This window comes from Macrobrachium rosenbergii, chromosome 41 (assembly GCF_040412425.1).
Source record: "Macrobrachium rosenbergii isolate ZJJX-2024 chromosome 41, ASM4041242v1, whole genome shotgun sequence".
NCBI lineage: Eukaryota > Metazoa > Arthropoda > Malacostraca > Decapoda > Palaemonidae > Macrobrachium > Macrobrachium rosenbergii.
This window is the reverse complement of record NC_089781.1, coordinates 34,160,134-34,187,262: the sequence shown is the minus strand read 5'-3', so window position 1 is coordinate 34,187,262 and position 27,129 is coordinate 34,160,134. Positions and strand designations below refer to the sequence as shown.

Here is a 27,129-nt window from a genome sequence, read left to right as displayed (position 1 = left end):
CTCACTTTCTATACTCCTAGGCAGTGTCCTCTATTACCATGATAAACAGCAAGGGCAAGGGGCTTGGGTCTAACTCTTGATAGACCCCATATTATCTGGATACATTTGCCACTGTTTTTGCACTTGATCTTGTGGTTTTCCATTTTTTCAGTCTCAGGAAGGGCTTTTAACCTATGCAGATGCCATATCTCAATTGTCCCCTTTGGTGTACCAATACCCCCCAATTTGCACTAGTTATTTTCTTATAGAATTGTTCTAGCGACCATGTTCCCCTGAAGTTCAATTTCTCCTTATTCATCTTTTGGATACTTTGCCAGTCATATTTTCATCTTTTCTCAGCAACTTTGCTATATTGAATGTCTCCTCTTCACCCCTTCCCATTATATTCTACTTAACTGAATTCCATTTCTGGTAACATCTTTGTTATTTTTACTGTATGTTATGTAATGCATTGTGTGTTGTTGTTTCTAATGTGAGCCAGAATAAGTTAAGCTAGAGATTCAACTGAATGATAATTGATCTATATAATGCCATTCTATAAATATTACCTCCCACACAGTAAGAAATTAATGGTTAATTTTATTATAAATGTAGTATTCTGATATATTTTATAGAGTATGCATTATAATATACAAATTAACTTGTTAGTAAAATAATCTCTGTTAACTGACATTTACTAATAAGACAGCCAAAATGCACTAATCATCACTTAGGGAGGAATGGCTCTGGTTCAACTACATGAACCTTCTTCCACAATTGAGATACTGAAATTAAAATATAAAATATTTGGTCAAAGTAGTAAAGACCATTTGGAGCGGTTAAGAGTCAAAAGGCAGAGCACAAAGGCTGGTGCTAATGGGACACTTCAAACCCTTCAGTACTGCAATTAGCATTTAATTAACAAAATGAATTACCCACCTGAATATACACTGTTTACTATTACACTGGAACTGCCAGGATTCACATGTAACATTTGTACAATTTTTTTCATCAAGGCCATCAGCACAATCACTGTCACCATCACAACGCCATGACCCTGGTAGACATCTCCCATCTGAACACGTGAACTCTGTGCCTAACATGAAAAACATTCAAGATTAATGCTGACAAGAAACAAAACGTTAAGGGCTGATATGCAGAGTTCTCAGCATAAATGTTGATAAGTATTTTCTTGCCTGTTATTATCTTTATGTTAACTGTCAAGGACTTCCTGATCATTAAACAAACAAAAAATTACAAAATGATGTAATGAGGTCTCACTGCATCATCTGAAAACCGTATCAATATACCAAAAAGGAATGACCACTGACAAAGTCAGCATTTGTATACTGGAAAATAACTGTAAAAACATGATGTGAGCCCTGATTAAATAACTGGGAAGCTTTTTATCACAGCATTCATGAGATCACATCCCAAGAATCCTATGACCCAAAACCAACATGTATTTCAAGTAAAGTACTGCAGGAATGAATATATTTAAATCACTATCATATAATAAAAAAAAATTGGGTTAGGAGTACCTCAAAAACTGTTTTTACAATAAAGCACATTTTTATGATGTTTTTACAATAAAACTAGTTTTCATACAAACTCAAAACTCATTCTTCATAAAATAGCATCTGTTTTGGAAGAATCCATGAGCAAAAAGTAAATAGTTCCAAAAAGAATGATTCCACTGCATATGCTCAGCCAACTCCATTACTTGATGTACTTGTTGATGCTCTTTATTCTTCAGATCCAGTCTCCATCTGAGAGGGTAGGAAGAGGAGGCGAGCACTACATTTCATGATAAATGGGCTCAGTAAAAAACTCTGGTTTATTATAAAAAAAAAAAAAAGTCTGTTAACACAAACAGTTAGCAAAGGAAGGTCCCTCTCCCCTTATGGCCAGTAGGAAAAGTTTTGCTAAAAAAAAATTTTGTTGTCTATTAAGTACATCACTTCTATATTTTGACACTTACAAGTCTCAGAAGTGTTAGGATCAACTTCTACCTTGAAATTCATGGCATTCTCAGACTGTGAGCGAGTGCCGCAAAATCATTTTGTCTTCACACCTAAAACTTATACCTACTCTTCCCTGGACTCTTCACACTCCACTTAAAGCTTTTGCTCAAGCTCCAACTATTTATTAATGGTGGTCACATCTTCTGCTGGACAGTTCTCAACATAGTAGAATGGACTCATCCCCAGCATCAACAAATAAATATTCATGTTCTTTAGGTGAAGTTCCTCCCAGCCATACCTGACCATTCTATCAGGTCTATCACTATGGAACTGGATCTTCTTAGTACAGCACAGCTAGTATACCTTGAACACTGGCGACCTCTTACTCCATGGACTTGAACTGAGAAGAGGTGCTGAGACAAAATAAACACCTAAAATAATGTGGTACAAATCTCCCATGCTTTAGATTGACTTAGAGCATATCTAAAAGGAGGAAGAATTGGCAGGAATATTATTCTACCTGGGGTAACAACCAATATGGATTTCAAAGGGGCATCAACCTCACATCTCTCAGAACTAAACAGAAACACAAGGTTGATAAGGTCCTGGCAACCTTGAAGTTAAGCACAGTCTTCTCTTCTCAGGCAACAAAAAGTATCACTAAATATTATCTTCTAAAAGAGGCTCAGAACTGTGCACCACAAAAATTGGCTGCTTCCAGAATCTTACGAGGCATCACACAACCTCCTCATTAGCTCCTCATGTTTTCCCGAGGTTGTTATATTATATCAAATGCATCACAAAAGCATCAAACCACCCCTGACTTGGCACAAATGACCCTTTAATCTGAGCCTCCAGTTCAAGTACTGTATTTGGATCTCTATTAACATCTATGAGCTGCTACAGCAGAACTAAAAGGTGGTTCTCGCCATACTAATATGGTTCTCTTCTGACTAATAATGTGATGGCACAGGGAAAAAGTACCACAGCTTGGTACAGCTACCTGAATTTGGCTTTGTGACAAGACTGGCTGCTTTGACAGATCCACTGATTTCCAACTGAAAGACAGACTTTTGACTTCCAATTCCTGGTATGCATTAACTTACAGGTGCAGTTCACAGACTCATCTCCAAGAAGCAAATCCAAAAGAAAGACTGTTTCCCTCAGATGGAGGCTTAAAAGATTCCTTAGGATCCTACATGGGGTTTCTGGGTTTCCATGAACTGCTTCTTTGTGGTACTAACATAACCACTTCAGTTCCATTCAAAACCTACATCAGGTCTATGAAGCTCAAGACCTGAATCAGCAGATTCACAACATTTACGACTGGGGTGTGACAAGATTGGTAGCTAGGAGAGACCTAAGGACTTGCAATTTTTGGTATGCATCAGCTTACTCAAGTGTGCAGTTCAAATAAGATCTACTGTTGTGGTAGTTTTTTTATTGTTATTTTTTTTTTTCAAATGGGCTTGGTTTAAGATGGGAAACTTTATTTTTCTATTTTAAGAAATAAAAATAGTAAGGTGATGTTTTGTTTTGCTTTTTGCATCTATGTTTTTGTTATTGAGTTTTTTAGTTGTTTTTTAGTTGAATGTATACAATACATATTTTTGTTTTAATTGCAGGAATGCGATAGTATAAAGGAAAAAAGAAACAACTTCTCCCCTTTTTTGACAGCCTTTTTGGGAGTTTTTTTTGGTGAGACCTTGTGTGATTTTTTTATGGATGCCAGGGTGAACATTCGAATATCATAAATTCAAAGACACTTAAAATTGGTGCATGGAACTCTAGAATCAGGGAGGCAACTGGGTGTTTTCTGTGCAGTGCAAATGTGGTAATATGGATGTTTTACAATTGAACTAAGAATCCCTCAGATAAAGGGCAGGGTGTGAATGGACTATAGTCTAATATTGGTGCTGCTGTATTTGTGCACTGGAGAAAATAGTATGTGCCTTCGATAGAAAGTGCCATGACTATATAAACCCATGTAATTGTGGAATTTGTGATTTAAAATGGTATTCTGTTACCCTGGTAAATAAATAAGTATATCTAAATTGGTATAAGGAAGAAATTCTGAAGTAGGAGGAGGTCTTGGGAGTGTTTTTTTGTGTATTAATATATTATCATTATATTAACCCTTTACCGACCAAGTGTCCCGTACAGGCTCTTAAAATTGGCTACTTTTGGGAACTCGTGGCCAACAAGCTTATGCATGTATGAAATTGACTATCTGGTACCTTATTGTCACACCTCCCAACTCTTCAAATCAACCAATCAGAAGACAGCACTGTCCATGGGGTGGGGCGTGTGTGCTTTTGAATCGCCACCTGTCTCTTGAATGACGTGATAGGGTGCATTCACGCTAAAATTGTTCCGAAGGATCCCCCCCCACACCCCGTTGTAATCATGGTAAGTACACAGTTTTTTCATAGGTTGTTGTTGAATGATGTGTCTTCATGCTGAAGTGTTTTCAAGGTGATGTGATAATATTTAGTATTTGAAATCACAGCCGTAATAAGTATATATCCCGCACGGGCTACTTCGGTCCGTAACGGTAAAAGTATGGCGCAACACGCGACGCCTCAAAAAATTTTTTCAGAAGCTAATTGCTTTTACTTTTTTTGCAGATTAGGAGTGATATGTTTTATGGGCGAAGGAATGCTGCCTTGGAACACAGGGAGGAAGTGCGCACGGCATGGATAGCCCCAGAAGCCGAAGATAGTGATGTTGATGTGGAGGTAGACAGTGACTGAGGACCCAACATACCAACCTGATGAGGACGAGCTGGCTGACGCGGAATTTCTTCAGCCTATTACTTCACGAGGTTAGTATCATAACAACATCATGTATTTTTTCATTGTTGATGGATTACATATCATTTATACATATCATTCTATTTATTTTACACAGTGCCAACACTATTTTACACAGTGCCAACACACTCATACACATGCACACACTCATACACATGCACACACTCATACACATGCTCACACTCATACATACACAGATGCACACACTCATACATACACAGATGCACACACTCATACAGATACACATAACTTCATGTGTTTTTGAAACTTTTCATTGTTGATGGATTACATATCATTCTATTTATTATACATATCATTCTAGTTATTATACATAAAGCCAACACACTCATACACATGCACACACTCATACAGATACACATAACTTCATGTGCTTTTGAAACTTTTCATTGTTGATGGATTACATATTCTATTCACTATACACAGTGCCTACACACACACATACACACACACATGCACACACTCATACACATGCACACACATACACACATGCACACACATACACACACAATAACACACTCATTGTCCACACACACAACACAATCATGATTTATTGTCTGTATTACTAATGTGACTCTTTTCTTATTTCAGGTGGCCGTCCTGTCCCTGTTGCAGTGCCACACCCTATGCCAGATGTGGTAGATAGTGCTGCTGATGTCAAGGCTAGGCAGACCTGTAAGTTTTGTTCCTGTCAGGGCCACATCCACAGGTCCCGGTGGGTGTGTGAGGACTGTAAAGTGGCACTGTGTCTGACTGATGCAAGGAACTGTTTTGCACTCTTCCACAAGGCATAACTTTTGTAAATATTATATATATTTTGTGTAAGTTTGTATGTTGTGGAAGTCTTGTAAGTTTGTTATTGTCTATTTTTATGCTAACCTATGTACGTCTAAGCTGTAAATTATAATTACTAACACATTTCACTGCCAGTATTACTTGTATATTTTTTTATTTTTGTAAAATAAAGTATTCAACTATCCCAGGGTATCTTTTATACATCAATAGAGGGAAAAAAACAGAAAAAAATTCATAATAAACACAGTAGCAAGTCATATTAATATCAAACACAATAAATTCATCATGGAAATTGGTAAAAAGGTGAGTATATAAAGAGTGGTATTATCAGGAAAAAGTTTACCGTTATAGTCCGAAGTGTCCCGTACGGGATGAGCGTGGTCCGTCGGAGCTCGACCGAGGCATCCATACGGGTTACTTCATTGAATGCAATTATTTGCCAAGTTTTGCAAGATTTCAAAAAATGCACAAGAATGATCTGATCTTGTATTTTGATATACTATCACATACTAAGAGGGTTTTTTGAAATTTCCCATAAAACCTAGGGTGGACTTTAAAGGGTTAATACTGAGTTTTCTCAATTCTTCTAATAATTCGCTTTTCCTGCACAAGAATGTTAGTCAATAATTGTCCAATGTTCATATTTCAATTTTTCTCTGCATCTTTCTCTACCAAGTGACGTAGGCATTCCTTGATGATGTTGGGATGTCCTCTTCCTTGGAGGGGGTTGTCATTGCTGTTAGCTGCTCCATTCTCTTCCAAAGCACTTGGGGGGCCTGCTCCAGGGTCACTGCAGTGGCGGCAGTAGTTGTCCCACTCAGAATAAAGGTTCTTCATCTCTTCGACAAGTGTGGTCCTCTCCCATTCTTTGGAAGTTAGCTGCCATTGTAGTAAGGATCTCCTGAAGCTCCTCGTGCCCATTTGTTGCTGTGCAATGGAGAGAAGTATAGAAAGACAGCCCTGGATTGCCCCTCTCAGGTGCCTCTGTCTCTGGGGTTCTTTTAGATAGTTTACAAGAATGAAAGTTTAGTATTTTCATTTTCTTTCTAAATATACGAAGTTGTGCTGGCCAAAGGAGTATCTCCTACTTGGGAACCTTCAAGAAAGACTTATTGGCAAACCACTCATATTGCCAAAGAGGAGTCATTACATCACCAACAGACCCCTTGTACCCAGGATCTTATTACTAGTCTGATAAAACATTATAGCATCCATCTTCCACAATGCTTTAACCTGGAATGCAGAGCCAAAAGTTGGAAGTTTTAAACAAAGCTGGTAAAGATCACATGCACTAATTGGGAGCCCCACTGCTGCCTCAGGGATTTGCAAATGTTTGGAGTGACCATTTTAACGAAAGCTTAATACTTCCCACTACCATTTTTTTTCCTGAACAAATTTTGGGACAAAGTGTACCTCAATGGCTTATGCCCAGGAAGAAACTGTCACTGTTTAGAACTGCGGAAAGTCTGACCTTAAGCCCTTTGGAACCTTAGGTATGCCAACTTGGTCTTGTGTTGCACATGATTTCTAGTACCCAAAGGCATTCAGGATCAAATTAACTACTTGCTACTCTACAAGATAATAAATAGGTAGTTTTCCCCCCAGGGGTGTAACAGCTACTGTGTGCCTTGCATGACACAGATGACAGTAAGTGTTCTCTGAAACACAACTTCAGCCTCCACTGCACTGCTATCTGCCTTTTACTTTTCATTTGATCACTTTGCCCTCTTAACCCCTAGCTCTCCCATTACTTTTGTATAACCTTAGTCCAATTTCTCCCTTTTCAGTCCAGAATATAATTCTTTGGGCTAGCCTTAGGATAATCTAAAACTGTTACTTCATGATCTCAAGCTAATTTACAATAACTTAATATTTCTGAGGAACAACTCCCTAGGAATCTACTAGGAGAGCTCCCTACCAGTTCTTCAACATGCCTGTGAAAAGCAGAATCTCCGTAGAATGACAGCATTATGGTACAACAGCGGTGATATTATGAGGATCCTGTCAGGTAAGGAGATATTTTTGAACATCATCCAAGATGACGACTACGTGATTGGTTTGGCTAGGCTGCATATGACTATGAGCAGTACAGTAAAAGCCAAAGACTCAACAAGTAATGTTACTACTGGAAACCATCCAGATATCCCACTGCCCATTCGAGTGCTCTGGTTAGTGTGTGCTGCTCCTTAGAAGAGAGGTGGTGTGTGCACCAACCCATTTTCTTCCACGGCCAATACCTGCGAACATTCATACCGAAGTACAAGCTGGACCCAAGTGAGTACAGGCAAGCAACACTGTAAGCCCATTCCCCAAAACTAGAATGGGAACCCTTGTCTCCCCCACTAAAATTATGAGGGGAGGCAAGGTAGAGCCTTTTATCAGTAACAAGGGCTGCTGACAAATAGTTTCCTGCCTCCACAGAAGAAGAAAGAGTTCTTCATGATTAATACAACATGATTCAGGTCAATAACATGGGTTACAAGGATAGAGGGAAGTACCTCCCTCCTGAGTCAAAAGTCTCCAAGCACAAAAGGCAGTGTTTGTATTCACAAAGGAAAATATGCCAAATTCTTTTTTAAATAATTTGTATTTTTTCTAGATATATAAACCATAACCTTTCATACTGGAGGTAACTCACCCCATCCAACCTGCTTTATTCTTCAGATTTTCATTCCGAATATGGGCTGATAGGAAAATGGGTTATGTTAGTTGGGTGAGGATGGACATCCAACTTCCCCAATCTCTACCTGGTTCCCACCCTTGTTTAGTCAGCACACAGCCAGTCCAGCGCTTAAATGGAAGGACACTCAGTATATGAAAGGTGTAATGTTTAGATTCCAGTAAGAACAATAGGCTAATTATAAGTAAGAGATTTGCGATGAAATGAATATTTACTTGTTGCAAACTGAATCTAGGTTGAATTATATTTCTCTGATAACTGTACAAACATTATGAACTTCAAGAATATTTAATGAAAACAAAATGCTAACCACCATGTTTGAAGAATTATGTGGTCTATGTAATATCCACACACTATAGCCTGCCATCAACAACAACATGATGTATTTTGACCATTATAAAAATCTATGTCGTTCTGACCATTATAAAAATCTATGTGAAAATGCAGTACCTCTACACTGGTTCTTATGAGATGTAGTGCAGTTTTGTTCATCAGAACCATCACGGCAGTCATCCTCCATGTCGCATACCCAATTTGGATGTATACAGCGGCCATTTTTACATCTAACATAAAAAGTAAACAAGTCAGTTATAATATAATTACTCAAAACAAGAACAAATGACACTACACATATATATCGCTTTGAAATCATAACTATATCTGTTTCAGTGTAACTGCCTCTGACAACTGAAATGTTATTAATGAGTAAAATTGCATAAAAAAATATGCTGTCAAAACTTCATAAAATAGAAATAAGAAACTTATTCTTGGGGGGCCTCAACTGTCAAATAGACCATTAAAAATAATTACATGATACCCAAATTCTAGTGTACACTCGGCAAGAAAAGTGAGGATACAGTTTTCATTAGATTTCGTTCATCGAATTCTAATTTTTTTCTTACAGAAAACACATAATCTCGGTAAATTTACTCTAGAATATGAAAATACAATGCAAATTATATCATATATATTAAATCTGCAAAACAAAAACGTTCAGATACTTAAAACCACCATGGATGTCCGAAGTAATCAGAATTTCTCAGATGGCTTCGTTCCTAGAGATCTACAAGATAGTGTGTGGATATCTCAGTGTAGTACTGTTTATCAGAACGACAGTATTTACTCGTTTTCCATTATGAACAGGCTTATTATTGCATCATCATACGAGGTAATGATAATTTATTTAATTTTTACACATTCATATTTATATTTCACGGTGTTAAAGGTCAGCTGGAATTAACGGCAGTAAATGATGTGACACCTAGGGTAGGTTGACCAAATCTATTTAAATCTCTCTCTCTCTCTCTCTCTCTCTCTCATCCGAAGTAATCAGAATTTCTCAGATGGCTTCGTTCCTAGAGATCTACAAGATAGTGTGTGGATATCTCAGTGTAGTACTGTTTATCAGAACGACAGTATTTACTCGTTTTCCATTATGAACAGGCTTATTATTGCATCATCATACGAGGTAATGATAATTTATTTAATTTTTACACATTCATAATCTCTCTCTCTCTCTCTCTCTCTCTCTCTCTCTCTAGTTATGTCGAAAAATGTTTATTTTGCTCAGAACTGTCGCTACAAATTACAACTTGAACGAATACTGTAAAGCTTACTACTGCATTTAAGTATCAATGATTTCAGAACCGTAGAATATGATTGAAAGTTATAGGAGGTCAAGCAAAAACAAACACATTAAGACTGAAGCTCCTCCCCTTCTAAAGTTGCCAGATGTCGCATTAATTAGCAATATATGTCCGAAGATTAAAAACTGTATCCTCACTTTCCTTGCCGGGTGTACATGAAGAAAAAATGTTAACTTGAAGGAAAAAAATTTGTTTAAAGTCCTGCTTTACATCCCTTATTTTACTGTTCCTCAGACCTCAGAATATTTCTCTGCTAGCAATAACATTCACATGAAAAGAGCAAATTTCTATGGCCATCAGCCACCAATGAGGTTACTTTTACAGCATGCTTGGCATGGTACACTGTAGATGGCACTAATGGTTCTTTTTGCAGCATACTTTTAGCCACAGTTGTATGGCTTTCTGCCTTGCATTTTGCATCCAATTCCATCAGTACCTAACCTCCATATTTTACATATTAGTCCCACATCATAGGTGATAATTTAACTCCAAATGTATGAGAATTATTTTCAAGCTGATCCCTACTGAATAGCAACAATGAGGAAAATTAAGTTACCAGTTTTATTCAGTACAAATAATTTGTTCAATGTTAAATCTGACCAAGAATACCCCATTTACTTATCAAACATTTAGTGCAACAGTACAGTAAGTGCACTGTATTTCCACAATTTTAGAAAAATCCAAATGAATAATTCAAGGTTCACCTGTAAGTGTTAGCAGGGCATTCAGTGGGATGGCAGTCCTCTTCATCTGAATTGTCACCACAGTCATTATCATAGTCACACCTCCAACCTGGTGCAATGCAGTGTCCATTAGCACACTGCCAAGCAGGAGCCTCACAAGGCTTTCTACCACATTCCTTCTCAGTCTGAAAGATTGTAAAATCTATTTGACAAACTGACACTTTTTCGGTCAACTCTGAATGTCACTTAACACCTAAATGCAACTCCACTTCATACTTACAAAAGCCTAAAACAGGAAAACTAATGTTTCAAGGCATAATAATCATATATCAGATACAGTAATAGCCCGAACTTGCGCGATTCGAGTTGCACGAATTCACAGACACACAAACTTTTCATTGGAACCTAACTAATTGTCATACACGAGTTTTTCAAAGACATGTGAACATTTGCGAATACTGAGAAACCCCACAAAAGCGTTTGTTTAATCTTTTAAGTAATTTATAAGTTTTCAAGCTTTTATGTGTAAATTAAATAACATTAAATAATAAAAGTAATTTCTCTCTCTCTCTCTCTTTTTTACTGAGATGAGAGAATTTTTATGGTACATGTGTATGTTTATTTGTTTTGTATGATAAATAAATTTTTTACCTACTAGTAAATACTAATTTTCAAATAATAATAAGATTAAGAAGATTAAATATAATAATAATAATAATAATAATAATAATAATAATAATAATAATAATAATAATAATATAACTGTAATTACAAAATTAATACTATTTTAATAAACAAATTTCTTCCCCTCATCTTTTGTAAGAAGCTCGAAGGCACAAGCTGTAAGACATGTCGATCTAACATGACAAGAAGGGGGAGTGTTGCTGATTAGCAGGTCAAAGCGCAACCTGCGTACTACTGTTTCTCTGTATATCTTCAACTGTAGAGTAGATGATTTTAAATTGATCTAATTTTACCTGTACCGTCTACAAACTGTAAATGCACTGGTCTAAAAAAATGGATACATAGAGCATTTCAGAACAAAGAAAAAGAGGCATAAAGAAGTTTTTAAAAACGAGTTTGAGAAGACTTCTAAAAATAAGTTGGTGGAATGGGGAGCAAGAGAAATAGTATACTGTACTAATCTTCACACTCTCCTATATTTTTACGTCAACCATTTATTTCTTTTTTTAAGGGTGATGTATTAAGCCAACTTTTTAAATGGATTTACAGTAACTTTAATTTCATTTAAAAGTTAGTTTAATACTGAATTTCCATCTTTTGATATCTTATCTAAGAATAATCTCTCTCTCTCTCTCTCTCTCTCTCTCTCTCTCTCTCTCTCTCTCTCTCTCTCTCTCTCTCTCTCTCTCTCTCCATAATAACTGATAAATAATCTCTCTCTCTCTCTTTTTACCTGTACTCTCTCTCTATGAAGTGTAAATGCACTAGTGTGGCAAATACTGTACGTTCCAAAACATAGACATAATAACTAAGAGTTGTATTAGTCCAAATAAAAAACACCATTTGTTCATGAAAAGCATTTCAGAACAAAGAGGAAAGGACGTAGAATACAGAGGTTATTAAAAAGAGGTTGAAAAGACTTCTAAAAATAGATCAGTCCGAAGGGGAGAGAGACAGAAGTTTTCTTCCAACTTTCTATTTTTATGTCAATCATTTATTTTTTTTTTTTCAGGGTAACGAATTAACCCTTTAACGCCAAGCCCTATTTACAAAAACGTCTCCCCGTATGCCGCCGCGTTCGTGAGTTAGCGCTGCGAAAAAAAGTTTTTTCAAAAATCACAGCACACTTAGTTTTTAAGATTAAAGAGTTCATTTTTGGCTCATTTATTTTGTCATTGCCTGAAGTTTAGTATGCAACCATCAGAAATGAAAAAAATATCATTATCATATATAAATATTGGAATATATGACAGCGCAAAAAAAAACTCGTGATATAACTGTATACAAATCACGCTGTAAGCAAAACGGTTAAAGCTAACGAGTTAATTTTTTTTAAGTTGTATTGTACACTAAATTGCGATGATTTTGGTATATAATAAATTTTAAAACGATCAAAGCAACACAGAGAAAATATTATCACAAAATGATGCATGAATTAAAAGCAACGCTCAGACGTAAAAAAATGTTTTTTAAAAATTCACCATAAATCAAAATATTGTGCTAGAGACTTCCCGCTTGTTGAAAAAAATGAAGCTAATTGATTGAATATTACTAGACTGTAAGTGTTTTAGCTTACAATTGCAGTTTTCAACCATTTCAGTCGAGTTAAAGTTGACTGAAAGTCGAATTTTTTCTATTTATTGTGATTTATATGGAAATATTTCAAAACTGATAAAAGCTACAACCATGAGTTATTTTTTGTTGTATTCTACATGAAATTGCGCACATTTTCATATATAAAACTTTATGTAACAACTAATATAAAGCGGTGCAAGTATTACGACAACGAGACAAAAGAATTTCTGAGATGTTAGGCCGAGTTACCGCATGGACGTAAGGAAAATGTTTTTTTAAAAAATTCACCATAAAACGAAATATTGTGCTAGAGACTTCCAATTTATTGCAAAATGAAGTTAAACGATTGAATATTACTAGAATGTAAGAGTTTTAGCTTACAATTGCGTTTTTTGACCATTTCGGTTGAGTTAAAGTTGACCGAAGGTTGAAATTTTGGCAGTTATCGTGATTTATGTGAAAATATTTCAAAACTGATAAAAGCTACAACCATGACCTATTTTCTGTTGTATTCTACATGAAATTGCACACATTTTCATATATAAAACTTTATGTAACGACTAATGTAAAATGATGCAAACATTACGACAACATGACGAAAGAATTTCTCAAGATGTTCGCCGAGTTACCAGCGCAGATGTAAGGAAAAATTTTTTTTTTTCAGAAATTCACCATAAATCGAAATATTGTGCTAGAGACTTCCAGTTTGTTGCAAAATGAAGGTACATGATTGAATATTACTAGAATGTAAGAGTTTTAGCTTATAATTGCGTTTTTTACCATTTCGGTCGAAGTTAAAGTTGACCAAGCTTGAAATTTTGGCAGTTATCGTGATTTATATGAAAATATTTCAAAACTGATAAAAGCTACAACCATGAGTTATTTTCTGTTGTATTCTACATGAAATTGCGCACATTTCCATATATAAAACTTTATGTAACGACTAATATAAAACAGTGCAAACATTACGACAACGTGATTTAAAGAATTTCTGGCGGCGGACGTAAGGAAAAGTTTTTTCAAAAATTCACCATAAATCGAAATACTGTGCTAGAGACTTCCAATTGGTTGCAAAATGAAGGTAAATGATTGAATATTACTAGATCATAAGAGTTTTAGCTTAAAATTACGTTTTTTTACCATTTCGTCGAAAAAAGTTGACCTAAGGTTGAAATTTTGGCAGTTATCTTGGTTTATATGAAAATATTTCCAAACTAATAAAAGCTACAACCATGGGTTGTATTTTGCTGTATTGTACATGAAATTGCGCACATTTTCATATATAAAACTTTATTTAACGGCTAATATAGAACAGTGCAAAATTACGACAAAATGACGAAAGAATTTATGAAATTTTTCGGCTGAGTTACCGCCGTGCATAAGAAAAAGTTTTTTCAAAAATTCACCATGAATCGAAATATTGTGCTAGAGACTTCCAATTTGTTGCAAAATGAAGGTACATGATTGAATATTACTAGAATGTAAGAGTTTTAGCTACAATTGCGTTTTTTCGCCATTTTGTCGAGTCAAAGTTGACCGAAGGTTGAAATTTTTGTAGTCGACGTGCGATACGCCCACTCGCACCCAACAGACAATTTTAGTCGACGATGATACGCCCAATAGGCGTTTAAGGTTAAGCTAACTTTTACATGAATTTACAGTAACTTTAATTTCATTTAAAAGTTAGCTTAATAATTTGAGAGCATGATTAGGTCATATTTAGTGTTTAAACTTTAGAAATAAGCATTTATCAGCATTTTTAGAGACTGTGCCTAACTTATGTGAAAATTTACCTTGAGCGAGGGTTCTGGAACCTAACCCCGCGCAAGTTCGGGGTATGACTGTATTACCTTTATTTATTAGTAAAACCAAAAAACCAACCTAATGTTTTTTAGTTATTCCAAGTCTATCTTCATACAAGAAAATTACAGTACAGAGAAACTTTAGCTTATGCATAAAATAAGGATCAATGGCTACAAAAAAAACGACTACTTAGTAACAATCTGTCACTCACTTCATCAGAGTTGTCTCCACAGTCATTATCGATGTCACATACCCACTGCCTGGGAATACATCGACCATTACCACACTTGAAGAAATTTGTGGCACATGTGCTACCTTCAGACAAACATGTTCCATCGTCTTGAATCTTTGATCCATCAGGGCAAACACAGTGTTCATTGGTGCCATTTTTAATAGCCTGGAAAAAAAATTTTCATATGTTACAGATGCATGCATTTTTTACATCCAACAATGACAATAAGTAAGATTGCTGACTCAAACATTTTAATCTCAAAAGTGAAACTTTTTCAGCCCAATTAGTTTCAAGTAAAAAATATGTACATCAAAATATACACAAAAAATACTTCCCATACATAATCCCAGGTCTTCTCTTATGACTTTCAATTTTATTAGAGATTTTTAATAATCACATACCCAAGAGCACCTTTACTTATTTCCTGTCTACGAGGTACGAATACCCTTCAGTCTAAAGTACATATGGTGTCATGAGACACAGTGTTATTGTGAATTTTGGCAATGCATGATAAAATAAAAATTTCACATCATCATGAGTAACCATGTGCCTGCCTAGATACAAAATGGAGACAGATGAACAGAGTTAGGAGTATTTTATATACTGTATACTTAACAAGATTATACAGTACAATACTGCAATCTTTGCATGTTAAGTAATTTCAATAATGAGCTGAATTTCATTATTACAGTTGTTGGGAAATTTATATAATTAGCTCAAAGCTCCATATAAAATATTTCAAATTAAGACTGCACCTTAAAGTTTTGAAATATGACTATCACCACAACCTTTATTTCCCGACACTTAAAAAAAATAAATGCACTTCTTAAATAGTCTTTGCTAATCCAATTCTCATATTATCAGTTGGTACACTGTTCCATAACTTTCTTATAATTTGAGAATTGGATCAGCATAGACTGTATTTAAGAAATCTCACCATTTAACACCGAACATGGACCAACTGACAGGGTAGTTGTAACAGAATATTAAACAGAAGTCTAGTTCTGACTAGGCTGGCCAAAACAATTTTCTGTTTAACAATTTTAGAACCAGCTTAATCATTTATTAACTGAATAGACAACTTATCCTGATAAGATCCACCATCATGAAAAGGATTTCATAGTTACACAATGTGAGGCATGTCTAAAACAACATAGACTATTAACCCTTAAACGCAGAGCCTCTATTTACAAAAACGTCTCCCGTATGCCGGGCGGCGTTCGGGAGTTAGCGCCAAGCGGAAAAAGTTTTTTCAAAAATCACAGCACGCTTTAGTTTCTAAGATTAAGAGTTCATTTTTGGCTCCTTTTTTGTCATTGCCTGAGGTTTAGTATGCAACCATCAGAAATGAAAAAATATCATTATCATATATAAATATCTAAATATGTGACAGGGAAAAAAATATTTTCATATATAATTTTATACAAATCGCGCTGTGAGCAAAACTGTTAAAGCTAACGGGTTATTATTTTTTTTTTTGTATTGTACACTAAATTGCGATGATTTTGGTATATAACAAATTGTAAAACGATCAAAGCAACACAGAGAAAATATTATCACAAAATGATGCATGAATTAAGAATGAGCGGACGTAAAAAAATTTTCAAAAAATTCATCATAAATCAAAATATTGTGCTAGAGACTTCCGTTTGTTGAAAAATGAAGCTAATTGATTGAACATTACTAGACTGTAAGTGTTTTAGCTTACAATTGCAGTTTTCAACCATTTCGGTCAAGTTAAAGTTGACCTAAAGTTGAATTTTTCTATTTATCGTGATTTATATGAAAATATTTCAAAACTGATAAAAGCTACAACCATGAGTTATTTTCTGTTGTATTCTACATGAAATTGAGCACATTTTCATATATAAAACTTTATGTAACGACTAATATAAAACGGTGCAAACATTACGACAACGTGATCGAAAGAATTTCTGAGATGTTCGGCCGAGTTACCGCGCGGACGTAAGTGAAAATGTTTTTTTAAAAATTCACCATAAATCGAAATATTGTGCTAGAGACTTCCAATTTATTGCAAAATGAAGGTAAATGATTGAATATTACTAGAATGTAAGAGTTTTTAGCTTACAATTGCATTTTTTTACCATTTTGGTCGAGTTAAAGTTGACCGAAGGTTGAAATTTTGGCAGTTATCGATTTATGTGAAAATATTTCAAAACTGATAAAAGCTACAACCATGACCTATTTTCTGTTGTATTCTACATGAAATTTCGCACATTTTCATATATAAAATTTTATGTAACGACTAATGTAAAATGATGCAAACATTACGACAACGTGACGAAAGAATTTCTGAGATGTTCGCCGAGTTACCGCACAGCGAGATATAAGGAAAATGTTTTTTCAGAAATTCACCATAAATCGAAATATTGTGCTAGAGACTTCCAGTTTGTTGCAAAATGAAGGTACATGATTGAATATTACTAGACTGTAGGAGTTTTAGCTTATAATTGCGTTTTTTTACCATTTCGGTTGAGTTAAAGTTGACCGAAGGTTGAAATTTTGGCAGTTATCGTGATTTATATGAAAATATTTCAAAACTGATAAAAAGCTACAACCATGAGTTATTTTCTGTTGTATTCTACATGAAATTGCGCACATTTCCATATATAAAACTTTATGTAACGACTAATATAAACGGTTGCAAACATTACGACAACGAACGAAAGAATTTCTGGGGCGGACGTATCAAAAGTTTTTTCAAAAAATTCACCATAAATCGAAATATTGTGCTAGAGACTTCCAATTTGTTGCAAAATGAAGGTAAATGATTGAATATTACTAGAATGTAAGAGTTTTAGCTTAAAATTGCGTTTTTTTACCATTTCGGTCAAGTCAAAATTGACATAAGGTTGAAATTTTGGCAGTTATCGTGGTTTATATGAAAATATTTCCAAACTGATAAAAGCTACAACCATGAGTTGTATTTTGTTGTATTTTACATGAAATTGCACACATTTTCATATATAAAACTTTAAGTAATGGCTAATATAAAACAGTGCAAAAAATTACGACAAAATGACAAAAGAATTTCTGAAATTTTTCGGTAGAGTTACCGCACAGGAGTAAGGAAAAGTTTTTTTCAAAATTCACCATAAATCGAAATATTGTGCTAGAGACTTCCAATTTGTTGCAAAATGAAGGTACATGATTGAATATTACTAGAATGTAAGAGTTTTAGCTTACAATTGAGTTTTTCGACTATTTCGGTTGAGTCAAAGTTGACCGAAGGTTGAAATTTTTTGTAGTCGACGTACAGTACGTCCACTTGGGACCCAACAGACAATTTTAGGCGACGTATGATACGTCCCGTAGGCGTTTAAGGGTTAAGCACAGAGCTGATAATGAAGGCGAAAGATGAAAAGACAAACATTCCAGGGAATAAAAACATGGAAACTGAAATATGAAGTAAGGTCAAGTCTATGAAGAGTAGTGTGTTCAAAACAGAATTAAATGATGTTCCAAGGAAGGAAAACTCTGGCAAGAGGAGTTAAATAATATTGAAAAAAATATTGAAAAACTGAAGTGTAACATTTGGGAGGAGAGATATACAAATACATGTTGTAAGGTGACATCAGAAAAGGTCAGGGAAAGTACAGTTGAACCTCTTAAAACCAGCAAAAGCGCATAAGCATAAATCTTTATCTATGCTAGAAAATGTTTCTCCAATTAGCGAATCTTTAGTGTCCATTTTCCTCAACAGATGGCGGTGTGCCTTTTTTACGGCAACGTTCAAATGCAGAGATCGCTGGAAAATTCATTCTTTATTTTTGTCATTTCATTACCCTCTACAACCAAAATAAATGATGAAGAAACTAATAGCGATAATTATAAAGATAGTAAATTTAGGAGATGAAAGTCACTGATAATATTCTGCAGATTCTGAGAAAAGTGAAGTACTGTAGTTGACTTACAGTTAGGCTAATGGAACGTAGGCTAAATGTGTTAAATAAAGTACCCTATTTTAAAGAAAAATTATACAGTACTAAGTTATAAAATGATTTTTAATGATAAAGTGAAAATATATGAGTAATAAAATGATAAAAAGCAGTGTCAGAACTTAGCCAAGTAGTAGGCAAAGTCGGCAACTAAGCTATTTTGTATGTGGAATTGGCTTGCAAGACTGTGTTTACATAGGGCTTCATTTTTTTAGGATGTTTTCTATATTTCGGGATTTTCTGTGGTTCGGGCAGTGGGCTGGTCCCAAGGTTCCCTGATTTAAGAGGTTGGACTGTACTACCATGGTTAAATAAGTTAACCAAAACTACTAACAGTAACCTGTACTCTCCTAGAGCTGGTTTTGGAGCAGAAGAAAGTGATGTTCAATATACTGAGTGGGGAGCCAATGTTGCTTCAGGAAAAACTGAAGAGGTCTCATTCTTAGCCTTGCCCCTGGTACAAGTTTCTCCAACGAAGACATGTGTCCTAACAGGGACAAACGCTTCTTCGCAGGAACAGGCCTGAAGCTTCGAAATTCCTTGAGAGTTGACAGTAAAAAATCTACAAGTTTCATTGCAGGAAAACCTTAATATTCACAGTGTTGATCTCCATCCCAAGATAAGTAATCTCCTGTGAAGGAGACAGGGTCAACTTTGAGAAATTTATGACTATCCCCAACAACTGAGACTAAAAATCATTTCTCTTGCCCTCAGAATGCCCTCAAATGTGGGAGACAGAATCAGCCAATCATCCAGGTACAGGATCATCTTTATGCCCAACAAATGGGTCCACATTCCTAAAGGAGCCACAACCATTGCAAAATCTTGTAGAGCCAGGCTTAGGCCAAAACACATCACCTTGAATTGAAAAACTTTGTTCCCAAAACAAATCTGGGTACTTTCTGCACTCCATCTTGATGGGAATGTGAAAATATGTATCCTGCATCTCTATCGATACCATCCAATTCATTCTCCGAATGGACACTAGTATTTAGCTCACTGACTCCATGGAGAACTTCATCAGCATTACAAAGGCATTTAATCTGAAACATCCAGAACAGGTCTCCATCCCCTGTGGTTTTGGGGACTAGAAAAAGGCGATTGTAGAAGGCGGGGGCCTGGGTCTACAACTTATTCTACTGCCTCTTTCTCTACATGCTTCAAGATTTCCAACTGAAAGATTTTCTGCTTCTCCTGACTGCCGAGATACAAAGAGAAACTCGAGAATCTGACAGTGGAAGAGGGCTTACAAATGTATTTGAGTAACCCTCCTTTAGCACCTCCACAACCAAGGGATCCGCGCCAAGATCTTTCCATACTTCCCAAAAATGGGAAGGCCTTCCTCCTACTGGCAGCTGAGGGCTAGAAACTTCATTTCAATGACTTAACAGGTCCCTTAAATGACTTACCAGATCCCCTGGAGGGTTCTTGAAATGTCTAACTGAATTCCATTCGACAAGAGAAACTCCTGTTGAAGTAGAGGGCCTAGAGGAGGAGGAGGAGAAGAGGAGGAGGAGGAAGCTTGGGCATCTGAGCATTACCTATCAAGGACCGTGTTCCCATCTTCCCTACTTCCGGTGTGATGGATGATAAAGCTTCAGAACTCAAGATTTTATCCAAGGTTGAAAAAGGACAGCAGCCTTCTGTGAATCTGTCACAGACTTGGCAAGATAAGAATACAACTGTTCCCGTTTCTTAAGAACCAACCTGGCAGAAGAGTGAGCACTCTCGCCAACCGCATCCTTTACTGCTCCATCTAAACAACCAATAAAATCCAAAACTTCCTTGCCTGGAGCAGAGTCCTAAGGGACCAAGGAAGAAAGTTGACGGACATAACCATCAATCGCTCCCACAGACATATCCATATCCGAGAGGATCTCCAAGATTCTAAACATAGCTTTGATAAGTGAATTCAATTCCGCTTAACCCCTTAATGGACCTATTTTTGAACATAATGTGTCAAAAAATATTCCAATTCTTTTATTTAATTGAAAATATAAGTTGTTTAGAAACTGTACTTCTTAATTTCAACATAAAATTATGTTTATTTTATGCAAAATAGTGTTTTTAGAAACTCAATTTGAGACCTTTTATGGTCATTAACGAGTCATCTTGTACAAATTATACTTATTTTGGTCTATCACAAGATATCTCATATGCTTAGTTTTAGTAATTTTGAAAACAGGCATTTCAAGATCAGTAAATGATTCTTCAGTATCACTGTTGTCATGGTAACTAGCCATAACTGGGTTAAAATAATAAATAAATAAAGTCAAGAGACTAACAGATTACATGACATCAACATAATAAATCAATAATATATCATATAAACAGTCTAAAATGACAAATAAAACAACCAAACTTGCCTAAAAACAGTCAAAAAGAAGAAACAAAACAAACAGATTCTCAAAGTCACCACTGAAGAGCTGGTAATAATGCATACTTGGCGTAAAGAAAAAAAATTATACTGGGACCTATCACATAATGGTCAAGAGACTAACAAAAGACACGACATCGTTATACATCAATAATATAACATATAGAGTGTCTAAGATGTCATATAAAACAACCAAACTTACCTAAAAACAGGCGAACCAAACAAACAAACAAAGACGTAAGGAGAACAAGAACTCTGACCAAGGACGTGTTGCACTGCGGCGAAAGGCGCAAAACTGTGCTAGGCGCAGGAGAAGTGCATGTAGCCGACAGAGTTGTGGACACTTCTTGCATAGCCAATGAATCCTGAGAAACAAGAGAAGAGAAAGAACCTCTACATGAATCTCTAGAAACTACAGGATCTTTAACACAAGTCCTAGAACGTGAATGGTCCTTACTATCATTCATTCTACTAACATAGACATGAAGAAACATTACTAATAAGATGTCCCGATGCCATCAAGCTTAAAAGCAGAGAAGACAACGGCCGACTTCTCTTTACTCTAAGTCTCAGGCCGACCAGAGGAAGGGTACAATGGGCACAGATCCGCACCGTTTCCTGCTATGTCCCAGTTCCTTGTTGCTCCAGGCAGTGAGGGAACAAGACAGGACATATCAAAGACATGACTATCCAGGAGCAGGTGCACTGACCCTTCCTCTAACGCAAGGGAATTACCCAAAACCAACAGAGGGCAAAGCCGATAAAATATTCCATGAAACTTCAGCTAACTTATTTATCAAGCCCTTTAAACCCTTATTATCTGACTCAATTCTATCAAATCTTATGTCCTGAATTAACTGGGAAACTCTAGTAAGAGTAACAGAATGAAGAGTAGAAGAGATACTAAAAAAGTTACTAGAAGGGAAAGGAGACAAATCATGCACTCCCTTAACACTAGCCTTAGGAGACTTAACCTCTTGCTTCTTTAGCTGACTTTTCTAACGATCAGCCTCTCTTCATTTATGATGTTTTACCAATTTTACCATGAATTCATCTGACCAACATTCACATACTTGACAACAGTCATTCACATTACACTCTTTTCCTTGACATTTCACACATATGTCAGAGGATCAGTGGAGCTAGAATAAAGCCTAATATGGCAACCTATTACCTTACAGATCCTTATTTTATCATTACCATCCACATCCAAGAGAAAACTCAAGTAGATTTACAAACCAAGTTGTCAACAGAAAACTGAGCACATAACTCTATGACAATCGTTCATCGAACTGGCCAACATAAGTAGACTGACTGGCTACGGAGTTTTTACCTATCATTCCCTGGTGCGGTAGGGAAGTAGCTGGATAGAAATAGTTATTCACAGAAAACCAAGTGTTCTCAGTTTTTGTTTCAACCTGTCGAACTATCACTGGCATAGAAGTAAAAGCTATATAATAGAGAGGTAAGGTTCATTTCAAAAAATACAAATTACTTCAAAAATTTGTCATTTGTTTCTACACAATACAAACCATCGGTCTTTACAAAGGAAGACCTACTGATACGTGGCAGGATCTGAGTATGCTTCATAACCGACTGGAGGTTTGCCTCACCTGGGACTTTTCCTGCTCGTGCAATGTCGAGCAAAGGAAGTAGCCCGATGCCTCTGATCAGGGAAACAATTATGTGCTCGACTGTAAGACTTCCAGCCTTTTCGAAGTAATGTGTTCGAAATCAACATTATTTCAAAAGAGGCTTGGAAAACACTATGTCAGAGACAATAAGGCTAAAAATAAGTAATGGGTTAGTTTTATTCCCAATCTCTCTCTCCCCTTGCTAGAGAGGGGGCAGTACTTGCTTCCATTAGATCTTATCAGTGGAAAAAATAGAAAGGCTGATCACTCGTACCTGCATCTGTGCCCGTCCAGCACATGACAGCTTGGATATCTATCCTCTGCCCACCAGGAGAAGAGGAGTACAAGAGAGGGAAAGGAGGGGGGGGCCAGTCACACATACTCGTTCTCACTTCTGCAACCGTATATCTTACACAAGATGCTACCTGTCCTGCTATGGGAACTGGATGAGCTACACTACTTGCTGAGCAGCCACCACAGGACCCAAGGAAAAGGTGTCCAAGGACCTATGGGCAATGTCCCTCAAGCAAAAGGCGAATGTCGTCTGGCGCAACCACATGCCTGCTCTCAGCACTTGATAAATCAACTGGTTCTTCTGGAATGCGAGGGACGGAGCAATGGCCAACTTTGTGGGCTCTGGGCCGGAACGTACTTGAATCCCCTTCGTTTGACGTTGATTATGTTCGTTTGATAGTCTCACAAAGCCAGAAAGAGACTGTGCTCTTGAACACCTCTTTCTTGGTCTTGCCAGCACCAACGAAAAGTTGTCGACACCCAAACCCAGACCAGAGCTGTCAAGTCCTCTTAAGGTAGCACCGCAGCAATCTACCTGGACAAAGTAGAATCTCACCCAGTTAAATTTACCTACAAAGTCTTCTAGGGAGGGGATCGAAAGGACTTGAATGTAATGTCAGGGACCAATGGATTCTGAGTCTTTGCTATGAATTCTGGGACAAATTGAAATGAAAATCGATCCCCATCCCCTCGAGTCTTTAACATTACAAGAAAGACCATGGAGTTTGCCTACTCTCTTCGTCGATGCCAAAGAAAACAGAAATACAGTCTTGAGGGTCAGATCCCTGTCTGACGACTCTTGTAAGGGCTCATAAGGTGCACGAGTCAGGCTTCGAAAGATGAGGATCACACCCCACTCAAGGGGCCTGAGTTCCCTGGGAGGGTAAGACTTTTTGAAGCTTCTCATAAGCATGGAAATCTGCCATGCAAAAGAGAGATCTATATCCTTCAGACGTACGACTAGGCCCAGGGCAGCACTGTAGCCCTTAATTGCTGAAACAGAGAAATGCTTCTCTCAGCGAAGGAAGACGAGAAAGTCTGCTACCTGCTGAACAGTAGCTCCAACACGTGAGAAACCCCTTCCACAACACCAACCACAGAAGATGGCCCATTTTCCCTGACAGACATCTGCAGAGGATTTCTGAAGATATTCAGACACCTCTGATGCTGCTCAGTGAGAAAAACCTCACGCTCGCAGGAGATGCTGGATAGTCTCAAACCATGAAAGACTGTTGGAACCTCTACGTAGGGTTGGCAAAGGAGATTGTGCCAGGGAGGAATTTCTCGGTGCCTCGAATAGCAGAGTCAGCAGGTACGGGTACCATTTGGCATGTGGCCATTTGGGAGCCACCAGGGTCATTCTGAGATTCATAGTGATCATTACCCTCCTGATCACCTGACAAGTAAGACAAAATGGGGGAAAAGCATGCTTGTCAAGATTGTCCCAAGGGTGCTGAAAGGCATCCTCCACTGCAACCCAAGGGTCTGGGACAACATAGCAGAACACCGGTAATTTCATGTTGTGCCGGGTTGCAAAGAAGTCTTTCACTGGATGTCCCCAAAGGTCAAACAATCTCTCCACGATGACTGGGTGTAGGGACCATTCTGTCCCTATCACTTGACCCTGACAACTGAGTTTGTCTGCCACTACATTCCTCTTGCCTGGGATGTATCTGGCTGATAACTCCTCTTGAGTGTGCCACTGCCCACTCATGCACTTGCACCGTCAACTGACGAAGCTCAAGAGACATTAGTCCTCCTTGCTTGTTCACGTAAGCCACTACCGTGGTATTGTTGCTCATCAGTACCATGGAGTGCCCCATCACTCGATCCAGGAATTCTTGGAGAGATAGGAAGGCTGCCTTGAATTCCAGGATGTTGATCTGGAAGAGCCTGTCATTCTGATTACCAGCTTCTCAAAAGATGACAGGTGACTGAGAACGACTTGCCACATTCGAGCTGGTTGTTACCATCAAGACAGGAACCGCTGTGCTGCATTCCTGAACCTACTGATACAGGAGTCTGAGAGAAACTCTCTCAATGCTGGCATATCTATCAGCATGCCCAGGTACGTTATCCTCTGCTTGTATATGAGGTCTGACTTCTTGAGATTTATCACAATGCCTAGGCTGTGACAAAAAGCTTGAAGGCGATCTCTGTCCTGGAGCAACTTCGAATGAGAGTTCACTAGGATTAACCAATCATCAAGATACCTCAGATGATGTATCCCATGCGAATGAGCCCAAGTTGACACAAGGGTGAACACTTGCATGAACACCTACGGAGTGGCTGAAAATCCAAAACAAAGTGGCCTGAATTGGTAAACCATCCCACTGAGGATAAAGCAGAGGTAGATGCAGAAGGACTGATGGATGGATATCTGGTATTACGCATCCTGCAGATCCACCGAAAGCATGAAGTCAGACTTCCTGATGGCCGCGGGCAATGAACGTATCGTTTCCATCTTGAACCGGGTCTGGCAAACAAATCAGTTCAGGACAGACAGATCTATGACCCGTCTCCATTCCCCTGATGCTTTCTCCACGAGAAAAATCCTGCTGTACAAGCCAGGAGACTGATCTCTCACAACTTCCACAGCGCTTTTCTTCAGCATCACCTTTACCTCGTCCCAAAGTACTAGGTCCTTTGGCAAGCCAGGAATGTACATCTTCATGTGGACCAAAAGGTTGGCAAGAGGTGGAGGAAACTCGAAGGGAAGTAAATAGCTCACCTGAAGGACATTCATTACCTAGGTCTCCACTCCGTGTCGCTGCTATGTTGCCCAATGGCTAAACAGGCAAAGCCCCCCCCAACCGTGGCAGCATATGGAGGGGAATGCTGCCAATAGTATCCTCCTTCCTTCCTCTTCCCCTTACCTCCTCTCCCTGGCTGGCCAGAGGACCGAAAGGAATGCTGGTTTGCACCCTTCCTGACGGGGGCAGGAGGAGGATGGGTGTCCCTACAAGGGACCTTAGGATTCTGGGGTTTCCTAGAACCCGTGAGGAAGAGCCAGCCTGACCTGAACATCAGGCTGCAGTGGCATGGAAAGACCTTGGTCTTTGCCACTGCACGGTGGACAAGACAGCCGTTATCATCTGCTCTCTGACGATCCACCACAGCATCCACTTGCTACCTGTCAAACAGGGAAGTGGAACCCAGCAACAGTCCATTCCTCAGGGTCAAGACTGACCCGGGACCAACAAACTTGGAGACTTGGGAGAGAACTGCACCTCCTTTTAAGCATCAAGTCTGCCCACAGGTTAGCTGTCTGGTGGGCTAAGTAGGTGATCGTCCTACCTCCAGACAGAAACAGTCTGTTAAGGTTAGTCACTTCTTCGTTGGTGTGCAACAATGGGGAAATGACAACCTTAGTTAAGGTGGCTGACCAATGGTCCAGCCAAGAGACTAATTGAATGCTGCCATGGCAGTCATTTCCAAAGTCACTGACCCCTAATGCTCTAACGACAGACCCGGACCGAGATGGACTAAGTCCGAGTCAACCTGTGCAGTCGGAATTGACCTCTCCAAGGGCTTGTAAAATTTCTTCTGACGAGGGAGAGGTGGAGGAAGTAGCTTAAACAAGCGGGTGGCCCGATGTGAGTTCTCCCCCCCAGAGACGACAGAATTCACTTGGCCCAAAACCAACTCAGCAAGCTTTGACCACGGTAACTCGATCAAAGGTGAGGATTCCTTGTGCGCTCCAACCAGTGTTTCGAGGCCCAAAGGAACAACCTCATCTCTTCCCCAAGATTGTTGTACTGATGAAACAGTTTGACAGCCTCAACGTTGGACCTCTGCAGCTAGGGGTGTCTGTGTCCTTAGGAAGAGGACCTTTTACTGCGCGGTCCTCTCAAGTCACTCTCTCTGCAGGTAAGAGACCCTCCTCAAAACCCCCATGTCTCCTCTCTGACACCTGAGCATACGTCCGTTCTGGCCCTATGACTGAACCAGGGGTGTACCAAGGGCTGTGATGGGAAGCCAAATCCCTATCAC

The 27,129-nt window shown here is 37.9% G+C and overlaps 1 protein-coding gene across 1 annotated transcript in view; it reads right to left on the bottom strand.

Moving 5' to 3' along the window:
* Window positions 1-27,129, bottom strand: part of LOC136826787 (sortilin-related receptor-like) — a 330,233-nt gene that overhangs the window by 76,082 nt on the left and 227,022 nt on the right. The window contains exons 20-23 of the mRNA XM_067084222.1: window positions 14,852-15,037; window positions 10,600-10,763; window positions 8,700-8,812; window positions 919-1,075 (exon numbers count right to left, since the gene is read on the bottom strand). Coding sequence (XP_066940323.1) covers window positions 919-1,075; window positions 8,700-8,812; window positions 10,600-10,763; window positions 14,852-15,037 — 620 coding nt within the window. The remainder of the gene's footprint in view (window positions 1-918; window positions 1,076-8,699; window positions 8,813-10,599; window positions 10,764-14,851; window positions 15,038-27,129) is intronic.